The following is a 24,207-nucleotide window of genomic DNA, read 5'->3' on the forward strand; positions in this document are numbered from 1 at the left end:
AATGTTTGCTCTTCAGATCAAAATAGCTTTAAATCTTTTGTTAATCATTCAGGGAGAAATGACTCACCACAGACTTTGATGCTCAAGTGCTGCTCTCAAAGTTATGATACAAATCCGAACAAACAGACCCTTCCAGGTATTTAAAGTGACAAGAGCCAGAGATGCTAAGAGCCTGTCTCTTCGAGTAATGGCCATTGATGGTCTGATTGACTGGGGGCATAAATTCAGGCAAGCCTGGCACAGAGTGTGCGCAGAAATGTTTGCTCCACTGTGTTCAGACATACCCCAGCTGGAATGGCTCAGAGGAGTCTCATCCTTCAGAGCCTTTCCAATTCTTCCTAGAAGGAGCCCCCTGAGATGGAATCGGGGGCTTCCTGCAGAGAAGAACAGAACAAAGTGGGAAGGGACTAACCTACTAACCTGCTGTGCATCTGTAGTAGTGGTGTGGACATAGAGAAAATACTTCTTCATGTGTATGTGTGTGAGAGAGAGAGACAGACAGACAGACAGACATGCAGGCAGACAGAAAAATACAGAGACAAAAACAGAGGAACAGAGAGAGATAAAGAGACAGAAATAGAAACAGAGAGACAAAGAGAAAGTCACACATATACAGAGGCAGACAGATGGACAGACAGAGACAGACAGAGACAGACAGAGACAGAGAAATTGAGACAGAAAGAGGGAGAGAGAGAGAGAAAAAGAGAGGGGGAGGGAGGGAGGAAGGCAGCGACAGAGACGGAGACACACACACAGAGAGAGAGAGAGAGAGAGAGAGAGAGAGAGACAGAGACAGAGACAGAGACAGAGACAGAGACAGAGAGACAGAGACAGAGACACACACAGAGGGAGGGGTGAGAGTGGATAGCCTGAGACACTTATGGCCAGGAAGACTGCTAGACATCTAGGGTTCATGTTATACTTGGGAGGGAAACTGCTAGACGTCTGGGGTTCAAGCTATACTTGGGACTCATCTTTTAGGCCAGGTGCACCCTGAATGACCAGCCCAGAAGTGACCTGGATCACCTGTCTCCTTGTGTCCCTGCCAAACCCCAGGTCCTTCCTACTGAGTTCAGAGACCAAATCCAAGCCAACCAGAAAGACCAAATGTCCTTGATTAAGCAGATACAAATGGCTGCTGTGATTCACAACACATGATAGGCATGCCCTGCAGCCTGGTGTGCTGTGTCTCTTAACTAATGTGTGACCTTTGCGGCGGAGGCTAAGCAGTCCTGGGGTGGAAGCAGACTGATGTCTTGGACCTCCACAGCCTTCCATGGCTCTGAAAACATGTCTTCCTTGAAGGTTGTGGTAAGGAGATGGTTGGGAGTCTGGTGGGATGGGGATGCAGGTCCCTGAGTGGTCTCTGTCCCCTGCATCTTTTGAGGACAGGCTCTGAGCCACCCTGTGTCCTTTTCAGTCCACACCTGGGAAACGCTCTGAGCTTGGGGCCAGCTGTCTGTTCAGACAGGCAGGTAACTACTGAGTTTCGTGGATGCTATATTGGGACTAAAGGAACAGATCCAATGACCAGGCCACGCTGTTCACAAACATCAGGGCTTGCAAGAGGGAGGCAGGACCCAGCCCTGATGCAAGCTGTAAGCCCCTCCCCATTGCTGGTGCCTGTGTCACTGAGGGGTGACCTTCACACTCTAATGTGTCCTATCTCACTCAGGCCTATACTCAGTCCTGAGTCTCAGGACTCATCTGCAACCCCCCTCACTGGCCCATCCTCAATCTCCACTCCAGGGTACCCAGTAAGTAATCTCCACTGAAGTCCCCTATTTGCCCATGAACATGGAATTCTAACCGGGTAGGTCTAGGATTAAGGTCAGTTGGAGCAAACTATCCTATCCATGCTCCCTCAACACAGACCACCCCAAGAGAATCAACACCCTCTTAAAGGCTATCCCATCTGGTAGACCCATCTGACACCAGGAGCAACCAGCTTTCACCCAAGTCGCCTACCTTTGGCACCCAGCATATGGAGTCTGGTGCATACAGTAGGTGCACAGTGAGTCTGAGTTGTGGTTAAGCTAGCTAGCCAAGAGCCAATGTGATGGGTGGTGGTTTGAATAAGAATGGCCTCTTAAGCTCATATATTTGAATGCTTAGTCACCAGGGAGTGGCACTATCTTAAAAGATTAGAAGGATTAGGAGGTGTGGCCTTGCTGGAGGAAGTGTGTCACTGGGGGTAAGCTTTGAGATTTCAAAAGCCCAGGGCAGACCCAGCGTCTCTCTGTTTGCAGATTGAGATGTAGCTGTTGGCTACGTCTCCAGCCTGCCTGCACCTATGCTCCCACCATGATAATAACACACGAAACCTCTGAAACTGTAAGCAAACCCCAATTAAATGCCATTAGAAGTGTTACCATGGTTGTGGTGTCTCTTCACAGCAATAGAACAGTGACCAAGAAGCCACTGAGTACCTACCTAGAACCAAGAACATTTCTGGCTCTCACGTGTTATTCCCCGTGTAACTCCTTTCTCCAGGGAATAGGGTGGAGATGGCACAGGAACAATACTGCAGTCTGTTTAGGGCTGCTGTGGGAAGAACTGACTAGGCTCTGTCCTGTCTTCATAGCGGATGCAGTTCTATCCTTGAACATCCTTTTTTGAACCCCATTCTCAGCTTCACTAGCCCCATAATACTGCCTCTGGGTCTCACTAACCCCAAGAGCTGTGTCCTTACCCCTGCCTTCTGTGCTCAGATTTCCAGATTGAGGTCAGGAGAATGGGGTTCTCCTACCCCCAGGAGCATGGACTCCCATTGACCCACTCCATAGTCTGCAGCTGCCAGGCTGTGCTTAGAAAAGATCACAGTGCCCTCTACTGGCTTCTGGCTAGGTCTAGTCACCTCGGAGCTGCCGAGGTCAGAACCTGTAGGGACAGACTTGTCCTCTGGCTGCTTAGAAACTGCAGGTCCTACTTCCTGACTGACCGCTTGGCATCTTCTAGGGCTCAGCTCAGGAGCAGCAGTTTTCAGGTCAACCCAGAGCCTTCAACTCTCAGACTTTCTTCCTGCTTCCAGGCAACACACAGAAATAAGCCGTGTGGTTGTTCGGCTGTTTCGTCTTATTTTCTGGGGATCTCACCCATGCTAGGCAGGAACTCTCCCATTAAGTTATAGCCAACTTCTTACTTTTTATTCTGAGACAGACAGGCCTTGAATCTGCAACCTCCCGACCCAGCCTTCCAAGCAGTTGGGATTATCAGCCTGTCATACTGATCCAGCTGGTGAGAACCATGTCATCTTCTGCCACCATGCTTTTCTGAGAAAGAACTGAGGGACTGTTGGCCTGTCAAGCCCAGAGCTTGCAGATGGCCAGAAAACTTGAGTAATCCCGTGGGCGCCCCCTTGTGGCTAGCCAAGGCTGAGCACACAGAAGAGAATCTTGAAGGTGGGTTCAGAAGAGAGGGAGCTGTTTGATTTTATTATTATTATTTAGATGAAAGTTTGTTTTCTAAGGGAGACAGAAAGGGTGTGGATCTAGGAGGATTTGGAGGAGGGGAAACTGTAATCAGATTATATAAAACCATCTATTTTCAAATAAAAGAGGGAGACAAGGAAGAAAAAAGAAGGGCGGAAGACACAGTAGGTCTTGAGAAGCAAGATTCCAACTCTCAGTCCAAGTTGCTTAATGAAAATTGCTGTACATCTCAGCGCGTTTCCCCATCCAAGGGGATGGATCGGGTGGATGGCTCTGATGGGTGGCAAAGCTAACCCAGCCCAGAAACAAGTGCTCTGTGTGCCTTGCCTTCAAATTCTCCAAGAGCAGGCCAGGGGACTACAGCCTGGCAGGAAGAACTAAGGTGGCTCAGAGTGGCCACCCAGCTGATGAGAGGCGGGGCTAAGACCTGAAGCCAGGCGTGTGACCTCAAAGGCCCCCCCCCCCGCCCTGCTCCGCCCCGCCCCATGTGACCTCAGAGGCCCTGCCCTGCCCCACCCAGTGTGACCTCAGAGGCCCCTTGTTCTGCCCTGTGTGACCTCAGAGGCCCCGCCCCGTTCTGTCCCGTGTGACCTCAGATCCCTACCCTGTGGTGCTTCTCATGCACCCCCAGGTACCTTCCACCAGTATTTGTGGCACACAATGTCTGTTGAAAAAGAAGGTCGCAGCAGACAGTAGGAACCTGGTAGCCAGATGAACGGAAACTAAGGTGTGAGTTGACAAGGCATTTGTGTGCCTGGAAACCTCACAGACAGAGACACTTGAAGAATATGAAGAAATTATGACCACCACTCAAGTCATAGCAAGCTCACTGTTTCTGGGAAACCCAGAAGTTTTAAACGGTTCATTCACCCATTCATCCTACTGCTCAGTCACTATTCACTTACCCTTCTCATCCATTCACTCACCCATCCAACTCACCCATCCTTCTATCCGTTCATCCACCCACTCACCTATCCTTCCATCCATTTATCCATCTACTCACCTATCCTTCTATTTGATCATCTATACATCCACCGACTTACCCACCCACCCATTGATCCATTCATTCATCCACTTATACATACATACATACATACATACATACATACATACATACATACGTTTACCAATCCATCTAACACCCACCTATCCATCCGTCCATCTACACACCTACCTGTCCACTCAGCTGCCTACACATTCACTCACACACCCCTCCATCTAACCTTGCCTAGAGCTTGCACAATCACTTTTCCTTCTAATAAGCAGAAAATGGTTAGAAGAGAGCCACTAAATCCATGTCAAGGGGAAAGTCTTACTACCCACCTTCCATAGTCAGGAGCATGGCGAGGTTTTTGGATCTACTTTACACTAGCATGTGTGTGAAAGGGGCTGTGGTGGAGGTGTTAAAGGAGGAGACAGCAGGGCACTGGTGGCACACACCTTTAATTCCAGCACTTGGGAGGCAGAGGCAGGTGGATTTCTGAGTTCGAGGCCAGCCTGGTCTACAGAGTGAATTCCAGGACAGCCAGAGCTACACTGAGAAACCCTGTCTCGAAAACCCAAACCAAAAAGAAAAAAAAAAGAAAAAGAAAAAAGAAAGGAGGAGATAAAAATCAAGATGGGGAGGAGGGGGGTGCCTGAATATGAAGGAGCCTTGTCTTTGGGAAGATGTCCAGGAGTCACGTAATTCCAGGTAATGCTCAGCACTCCAGGATCTATGACCCTTGTGTGTGTATCGTATCCCCTGTGTGTGTTTGGTGCCTGATTGCAGGCTGCCATCTCTGCCAGATGGCAGTCTGGTTAATACTTATTTGCCTCTAGAGACAGCAAGATCACCACACTGAACACACAGGAGGCAGGTGTGTGGTCATTTCTACAACTGTTCCTTTGGAAGTCCTACTGCCAGGACACAAGGGCTTCCGTGGAGATAGTGGTGTGTGTTTGCAATGTGCCACTGAGAGGGCTGGTATGCCCAGGGGTCAAGTCAGGCACCAAAGGGACACTCAAGAGTCAGCTGACCATTTTTTTAAAAAAATATTTGTGGCATTTATTGCAATATAGTCTCCTGAAATATTACATTTCTTTTTATTAGATATTTTCTTCATTTACATTTCAAATGTTATCCCTTTTCCTGGTTTCCCCTCCAAAAACCCCTTTTCCCCTCCCTCCCTGCCCTCCAACCCACCCACTCCTGCTTCCTGGCCCTGGCATTCTCCTATACTGGGGCATAGAGCCTTCACAGGACCAAGGGCCTCTCCTCCCATTAATGTCCAACAAGGCCATCCTCTGCTACATATGTGGCCAGAGACATGGGCCCCACCATATGTACAATTTGGTTGGTGGTTTAGTCCCTGGAAGCTCTGGGGGGTACTGGTTGGTTCATATTGTTGCCCCTCCTATGAGGCTGCAAAACCCTTCAGCTCCTTGGGTCCTTTCTCTAGTTCCTCCATTGGGGACCCTGTGCTCAGTCCAATGGTTGACTGAGAGCATCTGCCTCTGTATTTGTCAGGCACTGGCAGAGCCCCTCAGGAGACAGCTATATCAGGCTCCTGTCAGCAAGCACTTGTTGGAATCCACAATAGTGTCTGGGTTTCAGCTGACCATTTTACTTCATGTTCTGTCCTTTTTATGCAAGTATTCGCTCAGGCACTGTACTGACTGGTTTTGTGTGTCAACTTGATAAAATCTGGAGTTATCACAGAGAAAGGAGTCTCCCTTGAAGGAAATGGCTCCATGAGGTCCAGCTGTAAGGCATTTTCTCAATCAGTGATCAAGGGTGGGAGGGCCCATTGTGGGTGGTGCCATCCCTAGGCTGGTAGTCCTGGATCCTATAAGAAAGCAAGCTGAGCAAGCCAGGGGAAGCAAGCCTGTAAGTAGCATTCCTTCATGGCCTCTGCATCAGTTCCTGCATCCTGACCTGCTTGAGTTCCAATCCTGACATTTTTGGTGATGAACAGCAATGTAGAAGTGTAAGCTGAGCAAATCCTTTCCTACACAACTTGCTTTTTGGTCATGATGTTTGTGCAGGAATAGAAACCCTGACTAAGACAGGCACCTAGCATTTATTATGTGCCTCATGAATGCAAAATGCAGGAAGAACTTAATGTCCCTTTCCTACCTTATATCACCCTATTCCTGCAATAACCTCCTACCCTGTACATGGCACTAAACTTCTCACTGTCCCGGCACCCCAGAATGCCCACAGTCTCTGGATCTGGGTCTTCTCCCAGGTTGTGACTGCTGTCATGTATGACACTCAAAAGCTATTGAAAGATGCAGCCAGGGAGGTGGGACTCGGACCCTCCATGATTCATCCTCCTACCAGTGGTTAAATTACCTATCCTCCTTGAGCCATAGCTTTGTCTACCAAGTGTGAGAAAATAACAGAATCCATCCCACAGAGTGGTTGTAAGGATAAAATAGCACTGGACACGTGGGGCTGGAGAAATGCCTCAGTAGTTGAGAGCACTGGATGTTCTTCCAGAGGATCCACGTTTGATTCTCAGCACCTACATGACAGCTCACAACCATCTGTAACTCCAGTCCCATGGGATCCAGTGCCACCTTCTGGCTTCCATGGGTACTGCACACACATGGTGCACAGATGTACATGCAGGCAAAATAATCATATCCATGAAATGAAAGCAAAGCAAATCTCACAAGGAACTTTTGAAGACCATTAGATGTATAAGATGTACTATGGTTAATACCTGCCTGGGTGTTGATCGATGTTAGTCAGTGTATAGTTGGGTGTGGTCACTGAGCCTGTAGTTCCCGTCTTTGAGAGGTGGAGGCTTGAGAATCACATGTTTCAGGCCAGCCTGGGCTATACAGTGAAACCTTATCTCAAGGAAAACAAAAACCTGTTGAGTTAAACGGATGCACTCTCCCCATGAAGCAAGAGATCTGAGTCCTGCTTAAAGGAATGTGTGCGTGGATAACTCACTGCCCTCCTCCAGTGTTCTATTAAAATCGCTTGATTTAGAAGTGCTTGATTAAAATTGCAGGAGTTGGATTCCTAAAACCCCAGGCTTTGCATCCTGTCACCTTCACAGGGAATCAGGGCCCTGGCACCCAGCGACCATCACCATCCATCCTCAAAGCAGACATCACTAGCTGATCCAAGCATTCCAAATTCCATGCTGGCCTCGGAATTGTCCCACAAGGCTCTTTGGAGGCATCACCAATCAAATCCGAATTGACAGTTGAGATTAAACTGACTTCTCATTCCTGGCCAGTGCCCTGACTGGATAAGACACAGCACAAGAAGGGCAGGAGAGGACACAGCCAAGGTGACGTGTCTGTCTGTGGTGGGTCTGAGGGTGAGGGCACACAACAGTATAGGAATGTGGGGCCAGGATCCATTGGGGACAGAACTCTGGGGCACAAAGCCACATCTATCACACTGCTTATGCCACACCAGCCCCAATGTACAGAGCAAACTTGATCCAGCTCTGTGGGATAGCAAGGAGAAGGGAAGGTGTTGGCTACACACCAGGCAGCTCTTCTTTTTGTGGGATTTTAACCGCAGTATGAATCTTGCCAGGGACTGTGATTCCCCCCGACCCAACCTTAAAGGCAAGGAATCCAAGACACCACTAATTCCTTAAGTCTTCAGTCAGTCATTTTGCCAAGTTTCACAGCTCATGCCTCAGTGACCTCTGTAGAGCATGGGCCATGGCCATGGCCACCTGCATGCCACCCAACTTAAACTTTACGACTTCCCCAACATCAGAGAGCAAACAAGTCTCTCTCCTGTCAAGTTCCTTCCTGAGGCCCTGTGTAAGGGGGGGAGAATGACTACGTCATCTCCACCTGGAGCCTGTTATCCTCCGCCTCCATCTCTGACCTCTTGCTAAACTAAGGATACAGCAAGTGAGGTTAAATCCCAGGCTAGTGAATGAGATTATATCCACCCTGATTTGTATCGGGAGAAATCAAAGCATTTGCCAACTAGGGACTCCTAGTTAACACCCTGCCTCTGTTGCTGCAGGGACTGACCATACCAGGCTGTAACTACCCATGGTCACCTGAGGTCCCAGCAGTTCCGTGGGCACAGTCATACTGGGGTCATCGTTAACCGTGAAGTTGAGCAGCCAGGGCAGGAAGCACTCATCCCAGCAGCCAAGGGAGCTTACCCGCCCCGTCTGCCCCTCCTCCCCAAATGCCTCCCAACCCTACTCAGGCTGACTGGGGTTGACGCTTGCTGCGGGCTGGACTTTGACAGAAGTGCTGCCGTTACGTAAGGGGTTGTTGCATAAGTCACCCTGTGATGCGTGTCCTGTATTAACAGAGCTTCTGGCAAGTTGCTGTACCTCAAGTGGCCTTTGTGTGTTCCTCACGTCAGAGTGATTGGCCGCACTCCTCCCTGGAGGAGCTGGGGAGGTCAGAGTGGGCCAGCCCTCTGGGCAGGTATATAGTCCCTGGGGAAATTAGGTCTGGCTCCAGTTGACAACTGTCAGACCGCAGCATATTGGGATGTCATAACCAAAGACTGGGATTCACTGCCAGCAGGCATCTGTCATTCCCTGTCCAGGGACAGTGGTTCTTCATTGGACAGTAATCCTTGCACCTGGGGAACATTTAGTGCACATTTCCTTATACTTTTAGGTCAAGGGGGATTTTTCATTGCTGAGATCCGGGGTACAGGTCTCAGGGCTGGCAGTGGGGGCTCCCCCATTACACAGGGCTGAGGAGGGGAAGGTTGGCTGGCACCCTGCTCTCTGGTTGACTGAGTCACTCTGTTCAGCTCACCTGCCTTTGGCAGAGCTCGGCAAAGACTTATACCTGGGCGCGACCTGGAATCTGCCCCCTGCTTTAAGCGCCACCTTCCTGGGGAAACAAGACAATCTCATTGATCCCCCTCAAAGCAGCTCTAAGGGTCCTTTGTCAAGGAAGCCTCTGCTTCCACAGTCCTAGGACAAACCTGCAGCCAAGCCCCCTCTGCCCTCACCTTGCTAAAGTTGGACTACACGAAAACAGAACCAATCATTTCCCGTCACCAAGATGCAGCTCTTCGGTGGAATGGACAAAGCAGTTACTTTCGGAGACAAGAAGCCTTCCCCGTGCCAAGCCTACACAGGACAGAGCACACTAAGGGCTCTGGAGAGTCTGATGTGCGCTGAGCTGGGGCTTCATCACTGAACTATCCTAGCCCTCTCTACCTCAAGCCTGGATTCCCACATAGCCCACTACCTTGAGAAGCATGGAGAGAACACTACAGTGAGGTGGCCTAAAGGGCACAGGTGTGCTGCCATCTCACAGGAAGCTGAGCAGCTGACAGCAGCACCCCTGGGAGCCATCTTTTTCTAGGGAATAATGTCCGCAGGTCACAGGCCAGGAGCAGACAAGGGCTGGATGTGTGAGGCAACCTCCCAGCATGTATGGGAGGTAAAAGGGTGGGGCGTAGTCCAAGACACGTGGAGCACACACTACCTTGATATAGGCAGCCAGGGTTCTCAGAGGCGCTGGCAGGAGCCTAACCTGGTGGCCACAGGACTCAAGAGTATATCTCCAGCAGAGTGTACCAAGAGTTTGGAGCATGAAGGATGGTACCCCCTCTTACCTGTCAAGATGGGCTGGGGCATGCTGCAGAATTGCCCCTTCCAAAGCCCTGACGATTAAGATAGCAGTGGCACAGCCCACAGTTATGCAGAGGCCGCTGCAGAGGTGATGGTTACCGTGACAGGGGTCATAATGCCAGCAGCACACCTTTGTCTGTTCTGCTCTGACTCTGCACAGAGAGCATGTGGAGCTCTTAGAGTTAGAGCTGTATAGCTCATTAGCCCTGGGTCATCTCCTCCAGAGGAGGGAACCTCGGGCTACTCTAGGCAGGTGCCCATCCCTACAGTAGATGTCTCTTGGTGCCGCTCCTAAGTGAGGGCATGCAGCCATGCCTGTGGTATGAAGGTGTGGGCCACTATGCAGTTGGGGACAGAAGAAGGTGACAGAAAAACAGAGAGAGGGGAGGAAAGGGGGTCTGTGGGGGTCCACTGAGCTGGCTAGCATGGAGACCCTGCCCGTGAGCACTTCCCAGACAGTCTCCTTTACTGGGCTGCTGTCAGCCTCACCTTCTTTCTGGGCATTTGATGGGCAGGGCCACGGCAGCCTGGGCTCCCTCACTTGCTCCAACTGAGCGGCCCTGCTTGCAGCCCTGCCGGCGTTGGCACGGTGACAGTAGCCAAGTGTGCAAACTTGTGCCATTGTCCCTGGGCCAGGGGGAGCCATGGAGACTAGCTAATATGACACAGGAAAATGTTTGCTGATGGCAATTCTATGGGCTTTGTCCACCTCTTTCTCCATCATGACGACTCGATTTAAGTCCCTAACTGTTTGACTACAAACGCAAGGGGACCGTGCAACGCCACCCTTTTGTCCGGCTGCACTGAATGGGCAATTCAGGCTTTGTGCAGCTCAATTGAGGAAGCAAACATAAAGACAAGATTCCTGAGAGCCTCGGCTCCCTTCCCATGGATATTCCAGCACCCCTCAGCCAGCCCGTCAGGGCTACCTCTCCCCACATCAGTGCACCTCTCAGTCCATCCCAGGGGACCCTTCAGGAAGGGCGGTGGAAGGAGGTGAGAGACAGGAGGCCAGAGACAGAGTCAGAGAATGCACACTCAACACTCAAGGGCAGAGGGAAAGCAGCCCACCCCGGCTTACCCCATCCGATTGTCTGTCTGCACTGGAGCATGGCAGCTGGAGACCTGAAGTATCTGGGGGAAGGTTGGGTGCCTGTCTCACTGTGCCCAGCCCTCCTTGATCCTGAATACTTTTTACACACACACACACACACACACACACACACACACACACACACACACCTCCCTCGAGAAACCAGGGTACTGAGGTCAAGGGGAGGAGGGGGTGTGGAGACTGGAGAAAAGTGGGGCTGAAGGGTAGAAATTTACCGGGAAATTATTGCATTTGGGAACTGTCTTTTTTTGTGACGGTCCCCATGGTGACAATTTGTGACGGCAAAGAATGTGGGACCGGGGCTCCGCCGCCTGATTGGGATGCTTTGTATCTGGAGAGGCGCTCCTGATTGGCCTGAGGGCCCCCCAGCTCCGGACTTGTCCTCCATTCAGCCCACTCAAGGGCTGTGCACAACTGCTTCTCAGCCCGCACGGAGCTCACTGCACGCAGCTCGCCAGGCTTGCCGGGGGTCTACGGTGGGGAACCTGCCGGCCACGTTGGCGTTGGCGGGGGCCCTGGCCTGCACCTTCGGTCAGTATGGAGTCCCAAGTGGTTTGGCCTGGCTGGGTGGAGGGCAGGGCGTGAGCCGGCTAGAGCCTTGGGGGAGGGGCACAGTACTGTGGGTGGTGGCCGAGGAGGCATGAAATTGCTGCAGATGCTTCTACAGGGGAGTCCCTGCTGCCGGCAGGGATGAGCCTTGAAGGCAGGTCTAGATTAAGTGCTAGACAGAGATCCTGCCTGGCCCTGTGTGAGAGTTAGGGGTGGAGCGTGGGGACTGCAGAGGGGGCGGGGTGGTGGGAGGGGAAGGCCACCACCAAGGAGGGGGAAGGGGGCTTGGCCTTCTTTAGAGGATTTCTTTGACTTTGAAAATAAAAACTTGAATGGTGAGTCGTGCGCGCTGGCCTTCACGATGTGTGGGAGATGCGACCAACTGGGAATGTAGCCCCAGCAATGCCACTTGTAACTGAGTGGCTTTGAGCAAGGTGCTTGCATTTTCTGAGCCTTGACTTCCAGAAGAGGGCAACAGACCCCAGAAGACTGAATCAGATAGCTGACACCTGTCTCATCTCAGATAGTCAAAAGGTGCTAAATAACAACTCACCAGCCCCGTTGTGGGTTCTGTTTGGGACAGAAGGATGACCAGGTGGGGAGATGTGTGCATTGGGTCCTGGTGGCCCTGGGGGAGGTGTAACTGCCCTGGAGAGACTCCAGCTGCCTATTGCGTTCATTGTGTTCCCTAGGTCTGCCCTGTGCTCTCCTCCCGAACCCACACTCTTCATGGAAAGCCCTGCACAGTTCTCGTGGTGATGGCAGCTGACAGCGACGTGAAGATGCTTCTGAATTTTGTCAACCTGGCGTCCAGTGACATAAAGGCGGCCCTGGACAAGTCCGCACCCTGCCGCCGCTCTGTGGACCATCGCAAGTACCTGCAGAAGCAACTCAAGCGCTTCTCTCAGAAGTACTCGCGGCTCCCTAGGGGCCTGCCTGGCAGGGTGGCAGAGCCCCACCTGCAGAGGGGGCCTGAAGAGAGGCCTGGACGGCCACCCCTCCATCCCTGTCCCCAATCCAGCCCTGGTGGGGGTGGGAGCTGCACAGAAAAGGCCCTGGGGACCCCCTTCAGGGAGGAATGCCTTTCTAAGGAGCAGGGCTTCCGGGGGCTGAATCCAGAGGCTGCTAGACCTGGCCAGGTTCCCATGAGGAAGAGACAGCTGCCCGCCTCCTTCTGGGAGGAGCCAAGGCCCACCCTCAGCTACCCAGTGGGGCTGGAGGTGGGCCTGGCCCCCAGGGAGACATCTCTGTATGAGAATAAGAAAAACTGCAAGGGTCTGGAGTCCCTGGGGCCCGAGACTGCTCCACTGCCCATGTCCCCAAGGGTACTAGCTGACACGGAGCCACTTAAGATGTCTGGGGTATCCTTGGTAGGCAGCCTGGATGCTTGGAGCTACTGCCCTTTCCAGTCCCATGGACAGCCCATCTTCCCCGGTCTTCCAGGGGTCCTGCCTCAGGGCCCAGTACCCAGTCTGGGCTTGTGGAGAAGCCTGGCCTCACCTGTGGATCTGGCCCACTTCTGCAAGGGTGTGGACACCCCAGGGCCAAAAGTGTACAGACCCATAGTTCTGAAGCCTATCCCGACTAAGCCAGCCATGCCTCCCCCCATCTTCAATGTCTTTGGCTACCTCTAGCTGAACACCCTCAGCCCTCTCTCTCTCGGCCTCCAGGATGGGGGTCACTGACAAGCTCTTCGTGTGAGGAGGGAGCTGGGCAGGGGCCTGGCCAGGCTGCCTCAGGGACAAAGCTCCTCAGACAGGTACCTATACGGAGCTTGCAGCTTGTGGACCAAGGCACATCTTTCCTCAGGAGATCCATCTCCCTGTCCCTGTGGAGACCACGGGAAATGAGACCCTAGTGTGGCAGCTGCCCATCACACACCTGTTCAGCTGCCATCCCCCGGGGGTGAGGGGGCATCTCACTTGTTCATTCTGTTCTTTGTAAATATTGAGAAAGTTAAAAAAAAATAAAAATAAAGATTTCTTTTGCAGTTTCCACCTCTCGGGTGTCATGAAGTGGGATAGTCCCGGATGCAAGGTCAGCATAGAGAATAGCTACAGGTGGGAGTGGCCTGAGGCTTCTGAGATGTCTGGAGGTGGGTACTGGGAACCACAGCTCAATTCCTAGGAAAAAGGTGAGGGGGGATTTGGGAAGACCTTGGGGAAGGAAGAGGTGGGCCAAGTCTGGATTCCCACGGTTCACGATGCTCTGACTCAGGGAGGTAGAGCTATAATTTTGGTGTGCCTGGCTGTGCCAGAGTGGCCACGTACAATCCTGGTCAGAGATAAAAACCAGGACAAATGGGATGTTGGTTTCACATGACCAAGACAAGTGGTTTGACCAAACCAAACCGTTCCTTTTAAGCATGAGCGGTGATTATATGTCCACAGTGAACCAAACCAAACCCAAACCCAAATTCCAGAACTCCAGAACCCCAAAGGCACAGTCTTTTGACTGACCCGATCATATTCTGAGTTCTCTCAGCCATAGCAATGAAATGTTGCCTGCGGCTCAGTAGAAGTGTGTGCTGGGGGAAGGAACAGGCTTATCCTGATAGCTCCCAGACTGCAAAGCTTTCTGACCAGCACGGGTCTAGGCATGCTCTAATGAGGATGGGCTATGCTCTTCACAGCCAAGACTCGTGCTGGGCAAGTCTCTGCTCCCCACACAGGGGACTCGGTCACGTACGCTGATGTCTTCTGCACTGGCTGTCTCCCTCATGGCCTGCCTCCGAGATGGTCCTTAGCTAACTGGGCATCCAGGATTAGAGGCCGCACACACATGGCCCTTCACCTCTAGCCTACCTTTTCCCTAAGACCCACCAGAAGAGGGAATCCACCGGAAAGGGGCAGCTGGCCAAGGAGATATGGGCAGTGTTCTGAACCTTTCTGCCTAAAGGCATCAAAAGATTTCAGAGTCACAGATGCTGACAGGACACATGTCCTAAGTCGTTTTCTGGCCTGTGAGAGGGCAGATCCTTAGGCTACGCTTGGTCTCAGAGATCACGGAGGGTCCAGAAACAGGTGTGTGCCCTCTTTTACCCAAAGCACCATCACAAAGACTCTCTGAGTTCACTGCGATGGTTCCCAGCCTCCCCCAGACTGTGTAACAGAGCTCGACACCCCAGTCCTGCCAGCTACTACTCAAGAAACTTGTCTACCCTGAAATTTCCTCACCCCAAAAGTGAGATTGGGTATAGACTTGCTACATGGGCTGTTTCTAGATAAGAATCTGATCCCCATGTTCCATGAAGTTGTCTCCTGCACTCAGGCACCTAGAGGTCCTTCCACGCTGGCAGATTAGAAAGTCGTGCTTCACAGCTGCTCACTTGCACGGGTGCCTTGGACACCCCACCGTCCCACCATGACACCTAGAGCAGGAGCCATCCTCCAGAGTCACATGCTCTCGGGTGACTGAGTCCCACCCTGCCCAAGTCCTGGTACATCAGGGTTTTCCTGTTGGGGCTTGGCTTCCCCAGTGATACCTGCAGCTCCGTTCCCTTAAAAGCAGAAACTGGGACCCAAGAGACAGTTCAGTAGTTAAGAGCACTTACTGCTCTTGCAAAATTCCCAGGTTTGGTTTCCAGCATCCACAGCAGAAGGCTCAGGTGTCTGTAATCTGACACTAAGCCACCCGACACACTCTGGGCTCCATAGGAAACTGCACACATCTAGTGTACATAAACTCATACGATTTCACACTCACAAATAAATATAATAAATCTTAACCAATAAAGGCAGAAGCCTTTAATGCAGTGGCTCTCAGGCTTCCTAACACTGTGACTCTTTAATACAGCCCCTCCTGTTGTGATAACCCTCATCTGTGTGATTATTTTTGTTGCGACTTCATAACTGTAAATTTTGCTAGTTATCCATCGTAATGTAAATATCTGTTTTCTGATGGTCTCGGGAGACCCCTGTGAAAGGGTCATTCTACCCCTCCCCCAAAGGGGTTGAGAACCACTGCTTTAATGAAACATGAACCAACAGGAGCCCAGAGAACCAGTCCCTCATACGGGAAGCAGCTGGCGGGAGGAGCACACTGCACATCTGGGGAGGTTTGATGTTGGAGCAAGAACAGCAGCCTTAGCCGCAGCGGCAGATATAGGCCTAGCCAAAAAGCAAGATGGGAGCTGAGAATGTAACACAGGGTTTGGTAGAGTGGCTACCATGCACCAAGCCCTGGGCTTGGTTTCCATCATTGTACAATAAATTAATAACAGGGAGAGGGGAAAGAAAAGAAGAAAAATATCAATTTGTATTGATCTGGCTCCAAGTAAAACCAAAAGACCATCAAGGTACCACATTTGTTGGTCGAGGAGACCAACAGTCTCCTGTTGTTACCACCACAGCATTCCCAAGACACTGTTACTATGTGGCATCTCTAAGGCAGTCACCCTTCCTGGGCTTGGTGACACAATGAAGTCTAGCATTAGCCCTATCACTGACCAGTCAGCACTGGCCCACTGGGGCAGGCCACAGGCCAGACTCAGCATCTGGCCTGTGAGCAGACAGAGGAAGGGAACACTCAAGATGGAATTTGGTGTCATCCAGGACAGGGTGTCTGATACCAGATAGATGGTGACTATCAAGTGTGGTAGCTGAACTCCACTCCCGTCCCTCTGCCTAAAGATTCCTTTAGCAGCCACCTGGCCCAACACCTGTGTTTCTCAGATGGGAGGACGTGTAGCTGCTGTCTGGTAGGACTCTAGATCAAATAGGGGCCCTTGGAGTGTCATAGCCCATCCACCTGTCTGTATCCCAAACAGCTCACAGGCCAATGACCATAGACCAGAGCCTTAGCTCAGCCCCACCTCCCCTCCCACTGCTTTGCTTCCTGGTTAAATGTAAGCAGGGAGCCTTGAACTGAACCACGCTTAGCAGCCTCCTCTGGCCTTCGAGGGTAAGCATCCCCAGGAGAGATGATGCAAGCTTCCCTCCGGACTTCCTCCAACAAAACATCGAGGGACATCAGCCAAGCACAAAGCTGGAACGAACCCCGCAGGGACTTTGCCGTGTACTCTCAGGTAAGCTCCTTCCTCTCTTCTACCTCATCAGGACCTTGAAGGCATGGACATGACGCTGCTTAGCCCTTCTGAGCCTAGAAGTCTTATAAACATTAGAACCCTCTTGTGAAAACTAGGGATGCCAGAGGCAGCGAGGCTATCAGGAACCATCCAGCCCACTACACGGATAAAGAAACTGAGTCCCAGAAGAGAAAGCCGGAGCTGGCCTGAGGCTTCATGCCTCTACCAGTGCAGCTGCTTACATTCTGAAAGGTCAGAAATGACCCTTGCTGAAGACCATTGGAGAAAGAGGCTAGGCTAGGCTAGACCAGGCTAGGCCAGGCTAGACCGGGCTAGGATAGGATAGGCTGGGCTAGGATAGGGTAGGTGCAGGTTTTCAGCAAGGGAGCCTGCTCTGTTGGTGCTGAAGATCAACCTGGACTGGGATACAGCCTCACTGCCATTCAGAGAGAACACTGAAGAACTTCCATGAAAAACAGTGTGTGCAGGTCTCAGCTTCTGGGTCCCAAAGGCCCTCGAACAGGGGTGATGACAGTGCTGGGCCTCGGTGCTCACCCACACCACCTGCCAACAGGACGCCTGAGCCTGCCTTGCTTGTCTCATAGGAACATGGTAGCCAGGGATTCTGTACTTGTCCTAACCACCCCTGCTCTGGGTTGCCTTTCTTATTATTTTAACTTCTAGAGCAAGAGTGAGGAAGAGGGTCATGAAGGGTGGAAGACAACCCAGGTATCAAAGTGACTTGTGAGCATAGGTCCCACCCCCACTCCCATCCCCCCCACCCCATCCCCCCACCCCATCCCCCCACCCCTATCCCTGGCTAGTGATGAAGCTCTGGTTTCTGAACCAGTAGAAGAAACCAACTTCCTCTTTCCTGGTCCATGAAGGACACACCCTCAGGAGTCTTTCAGAGCCCAACCAAGGTGACACATTCAAGGGTCTGCATGTCCTGTGCCCACCCCACCACCCCCCTAACCCCTGTTCTTTCCAGGAGCAGAGTTGAGAACCTCAAGTCCGGAGCATCTGAAGCACTTCACAGAGCAGAAATTCCGTATACAATGTTTATTGTACTCAGTGAAGTACTCGGGCTGGGCGTCCCCCTCCCAGCCTGAAAGCTGACAGTCCAGTGAGGGATCCCTACAAGTTCTCCAGCTTAAGGCCAGGATTCCTGCCTGGGCCACCTTGCCCAGACCAGCTCTCCCCTGGCCCCAGGTTGAAGGTCTCTGGCTATGGCCAGAAGCAGAGTGGGTCTGCGATCTGCTAACTGTTTGAAAGCAGAGGTTCCACATCCACTCCACACATCCCGTTCTCACTTTGGGTGAAGCTCTAGCAGAGAACCAGCAAGATCACGCTTGTTCTGACCCCAGGGGGTCCTGGATGCAGGCCACCTGGGGCGTCATGGAAACAGTCTGAAGGCCACGTCTCCTCTCCAGGCTGGTTACTGGATATTCTCATATTTCAGGTATCTGATTAGCCTGCCAGGAAGCGGCAGTGTGTCCAGGAGTTTTATCCGGTATTTTCCTATGGCCTTCCGAACCCGCAGCCGGCAGAGGTGAGCCAGAGGTCTCGGAGGTTCTAGGAAGAGGAGAAATAAATAAATAGGAGACACACACTTATAGGGGTGCTCGCTGCTCAGTCCCCAAAACTGGGCCTGGCAGAGTGCCGTCTTTATACCTTCAACCTGCATGGATTTGCACAGCCAAAAGGTGATCGGGGTAAAAGCCACACCCACTTCCCAGGTTCCTGCTGTCACTGGGAAGCCAGATGAAGTAGGCAGAGCCTGGCAGCAGGGCCAGAGAACTCCCTGAAGGCTGTAGACTGCCATTTGGTTGCTCCCGGATGCCCCTGGAATACCTTATGCTATGGTGTTTGTTCAGTCAATAGGTGGAGTAAACAGAGGCAGAAGGGGGCATTTGGTAATAGGGTAATTTATTTGGACACAGGAAGTAGTTTGTCAAACTAAAACATGCCATTCATGCATCCATCCATCCATCCATCCATCCAACAAGCACATGCTGGATCACAGATGCAGAGGTGCCTTCTGAAGGATGTAGAGAGGAGCCATGAGGAATGTTCCTGGTGAGGGACGGAGGCAAATGCGTTCCCAGTGAGGAAGATGGCAAGTGCCTGCCTTGCTTACGAGGCCATGGCAAGGAAGTGAGAGGAAGGTAAAGGAGAATGGAGAGCAGAGGAGACCACACCCCAATCACACACCCACAACACAGCAGAGGAGACCACACCTCAATCGCACAGCCACAGCATAACAGAGGAGGTGGCAACCCCACAACTCTGGTGTTTCTGACCAACACCTAATGCTCCTGCCACTCAGGCAGGAGGCCTCAGCCTCACTCCAGGAAGGCCCTTTCCTGGGGATTGAGAAGTGAAGACCACTGGCATGCAGCACAAGACACAGGGAGCCTAGGGAGTGGCTAATCTGCTTTCTGTCACCTTCAGAGCACCCAGTACAGGAAGCTGGCCAGGAAAAGGTGGCTTTAAAGCACTGGGTTCTCAGCCTGTGGGCCACTTGATTCCTAACAGTGGCAAAATCAAAGCTATGAAGTAGCAATAAAAATAATGTTATGGTTTGGGGTCCCCACAACATGAGGAACTGTATTAAAGGGTCGCACCATCAGGAAGGCTGAGAACTTTTGCTTTAAAGTAATCAAGGCAGGCTTCCGAATGGTGTATCATCTGTTCACAAATACTTACTACAGTTCTCCGTCCTTGGGGTGAGGTCTAGTTGTGAGAGATGACCCCTTTCTAAGGAAAGCAGGAGCAAAGATAGAACTGGTGGAGCCCATATCTAGGTGTGGACCGCTCCACCCTCTGGTGGCCAGGGACCATGGTAGCAGCAGCCAATGACTAATTTGTTAGTGAAGGGTATAGCAGTGCCTGAGTGGTGGTAGATAGATGACAGATGACCCCTGCTGCTGCCCACTGACTTTGTCACAGGCATCAGCTGAGAATTGTTCACCCAGATCTGTGCCAGGGGAAGATCTTGTAGTAGTTAGGGCTCAAGGAGGAATTGGGTACATCGGGGTCAAGGACCTACGGGGAACAAGGATGGAAGCAGCCTTGGTGGCATGGTAATAACTGCCTTCAGGCCATTCTTTGTGTGACCTGCCTGACAGACAAACGACCAGGGTCTAGCCTGCTAGCCCAAGCTAGCCATTGTCACAGCCACCATGAGTGCCCCTACAAATGCTGCCTAAGGCTTGGGCTGCTCCAGGTGAGCTGCCAAATCTGGTGGGGATGCAGAATCCAGATCTGCAGGGCACTGTGGAATCAAGAGCTGTCCCCTGGGTGAGATCTGGGTGTTTCAGGAACACTCTTCAGCTGCAAATACCCTAGGTCACCATCCACTCCTCCGCCTGCCCTTCCGCCTCTCAGGTGCTCCTCCCCCCCCCCCCTGCCATGCGTCAGCAACTCCAAAATGTGGGCAGTGGATCCATAGTTCCTTCAGGGTACCAGGATTATGTCAAACAGATCGAATTAGGGGCTAACATGTTGTCAGACCTGGGTGGTACCTAGCCTGCGACCACCTAGCCATGCGACTCTGGCCCAGATGACATGATCTCTCTGAGGCTCCGTGGCTAGCTACCATTCCAGGGGAAGGAGCAACACATTGTGAGAATACTGCGGAGCAGGGACTGGCACAGCCTGCGCCGGTATATGGGTCACCCTGCCTGAGGCCTAAGTCTCTGCGGGGCAGAAGATACTCTGGTAGCAGCAGCCACAGCCCTACCTGCCTTCTCCTTGATGACAGCCCAGTCCTCAAAGCTGTCGATGTGCTCCTTCAGCCGGGAGCACAGCTGCACGTTGCCCACATAGTCCAGAAGGACATCGATGATGGGTCCCGCCCAGCGGCTCACTTCCGGGGCCGACAGGAACTCACAGAACTGGAATAGGAGCACACCACTCTTTCAGGCGAGGTGTGGGACAGGTTTTTAGGACCGGAAAGGTTCCCTTCTACAAGCCCCACCCCTCAGCGCGAGCCCCGCCCCTCAGTGCGAGCCCCTCTGGGCACTGGCATCTACTACCTGACATGCAAGGCAGACAAGCTGGGCTGGCCCCATCACTTCTCTGAGCCTCGATTTCCTTGTCTATAAATTGGGCCTATGGCATCCAATCCAAGGAGGATTTTTGGAACGTAAACTGCTTTGTACGCAGTGGACAAGCCGTGCGCGCTGGTTGCTAGCCACGAGAATGACCTTTACCAGCAAAGTGTTTCTAGTTTCTCGCTTCATCTACACTTTAAATGCTGACTCATTTTTAAACTGAGGATAAACTACAGCATCGTTCAGTGTTCGGTGACAGTTCCAACCCCTGGTCCTTTCTTATACTTTATTTTATTTAAGAGTCATTTTACTTTTAAATTATCTGTATACATATTGTGTGGCTGCATGCATGTGAGTATGGGTGCCCTCACAGGCCAAGGGCAGGGCATTACTTTTGAGCTGGAGTCACAGGTAGTTACGAACCAATCCTGGTGTTGTTGAGAACCTAAAACGAGTTCTCTGTGAAAGCAGTTCATGTTCTTCACTGAAGAGCTGTCTCTTCTGGCTCTGTTTTGCTTTTTTTATTTTAAGACAGTTTCTCACTAAGTTGTTAAAGATGACCTTTATCGTAGCCTGGGCTGGCCTCAAACTTGCAACCCTTTTGCCTCATTCTCTCGGGTACTAAGGTACTACAGGCCTGTATCACATCCCTAGTTGTCCTGTGTCCTAGGAGCCTCCCCGGCCTGCTCTGCTGTCCCCTTCCTGTCCACTGAAGATCTGATACAGGCGACTGGCGGGCCCTGAAGTTTTGTAGAGTTCCTTCCTCTCCAGGCAATCTCTTACCCCATCGTGGGTTCTCTTAAGGGGCCCAAATCAAAATGAGGACTGCATCATTGGCATGAGCCGTGGAGTCTGCCGCTGATGAAGGTGCTAGCCACGGGTCCATTCTCCAGCAGCCAACATGCCCTCCTAGGCCATAACCACTCTCCCAACTTGCTTCCGATGTATGGTTATCACCCTATCTTCCCATCCCTGAAACCCTCCTGTACCCTCCCTGCATGCACCTGCACCACGCTGGGTGCCTTGTCGTCCACGGGCGCGTCGTGGAAGCGGCCGGATCGCGGGGCGGGTGGGTGCGGCCCGTTGCCATACAGGCAGGAGAAGCAGGGCTCGCCATCGCAGCCGAGGTCCATGAGGAACTTGAGTAAGGACAGGCACTTCATGGCAAACATGATGGTGGCAGGGAAGGCGGTTGGGTGAGTGGCGATGTAGGCGTCGATGTTGGCGCCGTGGTCCAACAGCAGCTGCATGGTGCGCAGGCAGCCGTGGCGGATGGCCACGAGCAGGGGACTGATGACGTCGCGGTTGGGATCGGCGCCCGCCAGCAGCAACAGCTCCGTGGCGTACACATTGTTGTTGACCACAGCGAAGTAGAGCGCAGAAGTGCGGCGGTCCTCGTAGAGGCGCGCGCGCTCGGGAGCCAGAGGCGCGTTCACGTCGAAGCGCGCGGCCAGCAGCGCCTCCAGCACCCCATCATGGTTTCGCTCGGCCGCCAGATGCAGCGGGCTGATGCCGCTACGGCGCACGCGCGTGCGGCTGGTCACAGGCAGCAGCATCTGCACTATCCTGTAAGAGGATGAGCACGAGCAGGTCAGGACAGGAGACGGGGCGCACGGGCACGACACGGACAGCAGAGGGCGCCCAGGGACCTGTCGTGCTTGGCAGAAAACAGTTGGAACTGGCTGATGAGTTCTGGAAAAACCTCAGCCAAATGGACTGTGGCTTCAAGCATCTCGCATGGACTCAGCTCAGTGTAAATAAAGGATGCCTGGAGATAGATGGCTCGGAGGTCAAGAACTCTGGACGATCTTCCAGAGGACCCAGTTTGATTCCCAGCACCTACAGGGAGGCTCATAACAGCCAGAATATGTAACTCGGGTTCCAGAGGATCCAGAAGTCCTCTTCTGGCAACCACCGGCACCAAGCATACCTGTGGTGCACGGACATACACGCAGACAAAATACTGATCCACTAATCATAAAGACCAGCTCTCAGTAATCTGGAGGGCGTGGCAGGAAGCCCCTCACACTCGGTGAAGGGCCACTCTGCTCTCTGCAGGATGTAGCAGACAGAGTAGGGAACTGAAATCTGGTACCAAACCTTGCCCTGTTCGGGAAGAAAACACTGGGGACTTGGTTTTGTTGTTATGAGAGCCCATAAAGGAAGTCTGGTTCCCCCTACTCTGCAGATGAGAACAACCAAGACTTGGAAAGGGTAGGAGCTCACTGGGAGGGGTACTCTGGGGCTGAATTGTCTTTCCTCCTTATCTGGTGCTCTGGCATCTGGTGAGGGGAGGAAAGAGGAACCGTCTCAACCACTCTTGCCCCAAACCCATTCTTCTACTGTGCCTTCTCTCCTCTCTTACAGATTTTCCTGTAAAGCCCGATTCTCTGGCCCCTCTGTCCAGTTTTGACACAGAGGGCTCAGCCAGCCACCACTGAGGCTAAGGCCACCACCGCCCCGGCTCCTGACTGTGGGCCTGGGCACTGATATCAGCACTTGCCCTATCAACCTTCATAATTCTCCGAGTGACTCTTTGAGATTGCATTGCAGATGCCCAGGAAAGGTGCATGACTCCCCAAGGACACACAGTCAGGAAGCGGGAACACCGAGACTTGAGTCCAGATTGCCCGATCCCTTTGGCCACACTCTTAACTACTCTCCTACTTCTGCTGTGGCAATCAGGGTGACAGCTGATGGGTCATGGGGTTTTGCAATTTTCACAGTGTGTCAACTTGCCTGGCCCATTTTCTCCCTCTCTGTAGCCCCATGGCCTACCCAGAGCACGCTCTGTCTATCTTTTTAACAGACATGGCTCAGAAAAACCAGTGACAAATCAGAGGTTGTAGAATAACTCCAGAGGTTTGACCCCAGGACCCCTCATCTTGGCTCCCGCCCCCTGGATCCCTGCTGCCTTCCAGAACAAGCGCTCAGCTCACTCTGTTGACTTCAGGCCCTAATCCATCTAAGCCCTGCTGGCAGGTGACCTCACAGCCTCCTACAGAGCTCTAGGGAGGAGGGGGCCATGTCGAGGAAGGAGGAGGGGGAAGCAGGTGGCACCACCAGCCCAGTTCCCACCTCTCTTGATTCCTGGCACTCTTCTTGCCTCCGACTCCCTGGAACCGGGACGCCAGTGACCTCCTGCTGGAAGCTCTCCGGGGACAACATTATTGCATTCAGCGATGCTGAGCTTGGCTCAGATCTGCCTCTGAAACCTCCAAAGGACATTCACACACCCAGGGGAGCTAATTGCCTCCTAATTTCTATTTGTGCAGGCTCGAGGGGCTTGACCTCCTCTTCAGAGGTGCTGGTCAAGGGCAGGGCTGAGGCCCCTGGACCACCGCCATGACCAACAAATGCGGGGTAACATCCGTGACACGCTCAAGCACGAGAAAGAACAGGGACAGGGGTGGGCTGGGCGGCTGCCCATGGGCTGGGATCTCTGTAG

General features: G+C 52.4%; 2 protein-coding genes and 1 long non-coding RNA gene across 5 annotated transcripts in view; 1 reads left to right on the forward strand and 2 right to left on the reverse strand.

Moving 5' to 3' along the window:
* Positions 1-9,010: 9,010 nt before the first annotated feature.
* Positions 9,011-11,349, reverse strand: LOC110324152. The gene is made up of 3 exons (XR_002380671.1): positions 11,094-11,349; positions 9,385-9,602; positions 9,011-9,263 (listed from the first exon to the last, which is right to left on the reverse strand). It is a non-coding gene; the product is annotated as an uncharacterized LOC110324152 (long non-coding RNA).
* Positions 11,350-11,605: 256 nt separating this feature from the next.
* Positions 11,606-13,527, forward strand: Fam181a (family with sequence similarity 181 member A). Of its 2 annotated transcripts, none has more exons than XM_029541041.1 (2): positions 11,606-11,657; positions 12,368-13,527. In XM_029541041.1, exon 2 carries the CDS (start codon positions 12,434-12,436, stop codon positions 13,307-13,309), a length of 876 nt encoding a protein of 291 aa, XP_029396901.1. In that variant the 5' UTR covers positions 11,606-11,657; positions 12,368-12,433; the 3' UTR covers positions 13,310-13,527. The 2 variants fall into 2 exon arrangements, with proteins under 2 accessions (XP_029396901.1, XP_021058188.1); XM_021202529.2 differs by lacking the exon at positions 11,606-11,657 and adding an exon at positions 12,041-12,109.
* Positions 13,528-17,752: 4,225 nt separating this feature from the next.
* Positions 17,753-24,207, reverse strand: part of Asb2 (ankyrin repeat and SOCS box containing 2) — a 37,939-nt gene continuing 31,484 nt past the window's right edge. The window contains exons 8-10 of one of the 2 annotated variants that reach the window (XM_021202150.1): positions 21,764-22,325; positions 20,447-20,600; positions 17,753-18,276 (exon numbers count right to left, since the gene is read on the reverse strand). In XM_021202150.1, the coding sequence (XP_021057809.1) occupies positions 18,140-18,276; positions 20,447-20,600; positions 21,764-22,325 (853 nt within the window). In that variant the 3' untranslated portion in view covers positions 17,753-18,139. The remainder of the gene's footprint in view (positions 18,277-20,446; positions 20,601-21,763; positions 22,326-24,207) is intronic. The other variant, XM_029540817.1, reaches the window with a different exon arrangement.

This window comes from Mus pahari, chromosome 7 (assembly GCF_900095145.1).
Source record: "Mus pahari chromosome 7, PAHARI_EIJ_v1.1, whole genome shotgun sequence".
NCBI classification, from domain to species: domain Eukaryota; kingdom Metazoa; phylum Chordata; class Mammalia; order Rodentia; family Muridae; genus Mus; species Mus pahari.

Excerpts from the sequence above, each read along its gene's own strand:
- Fam181a (XM_029541041.1), top strand. The coding sequence starts at position 12,434 with ATGGCAGCTGACAGCGACGTGAAGATGCTTCTGAATTTTGTCAACCTG.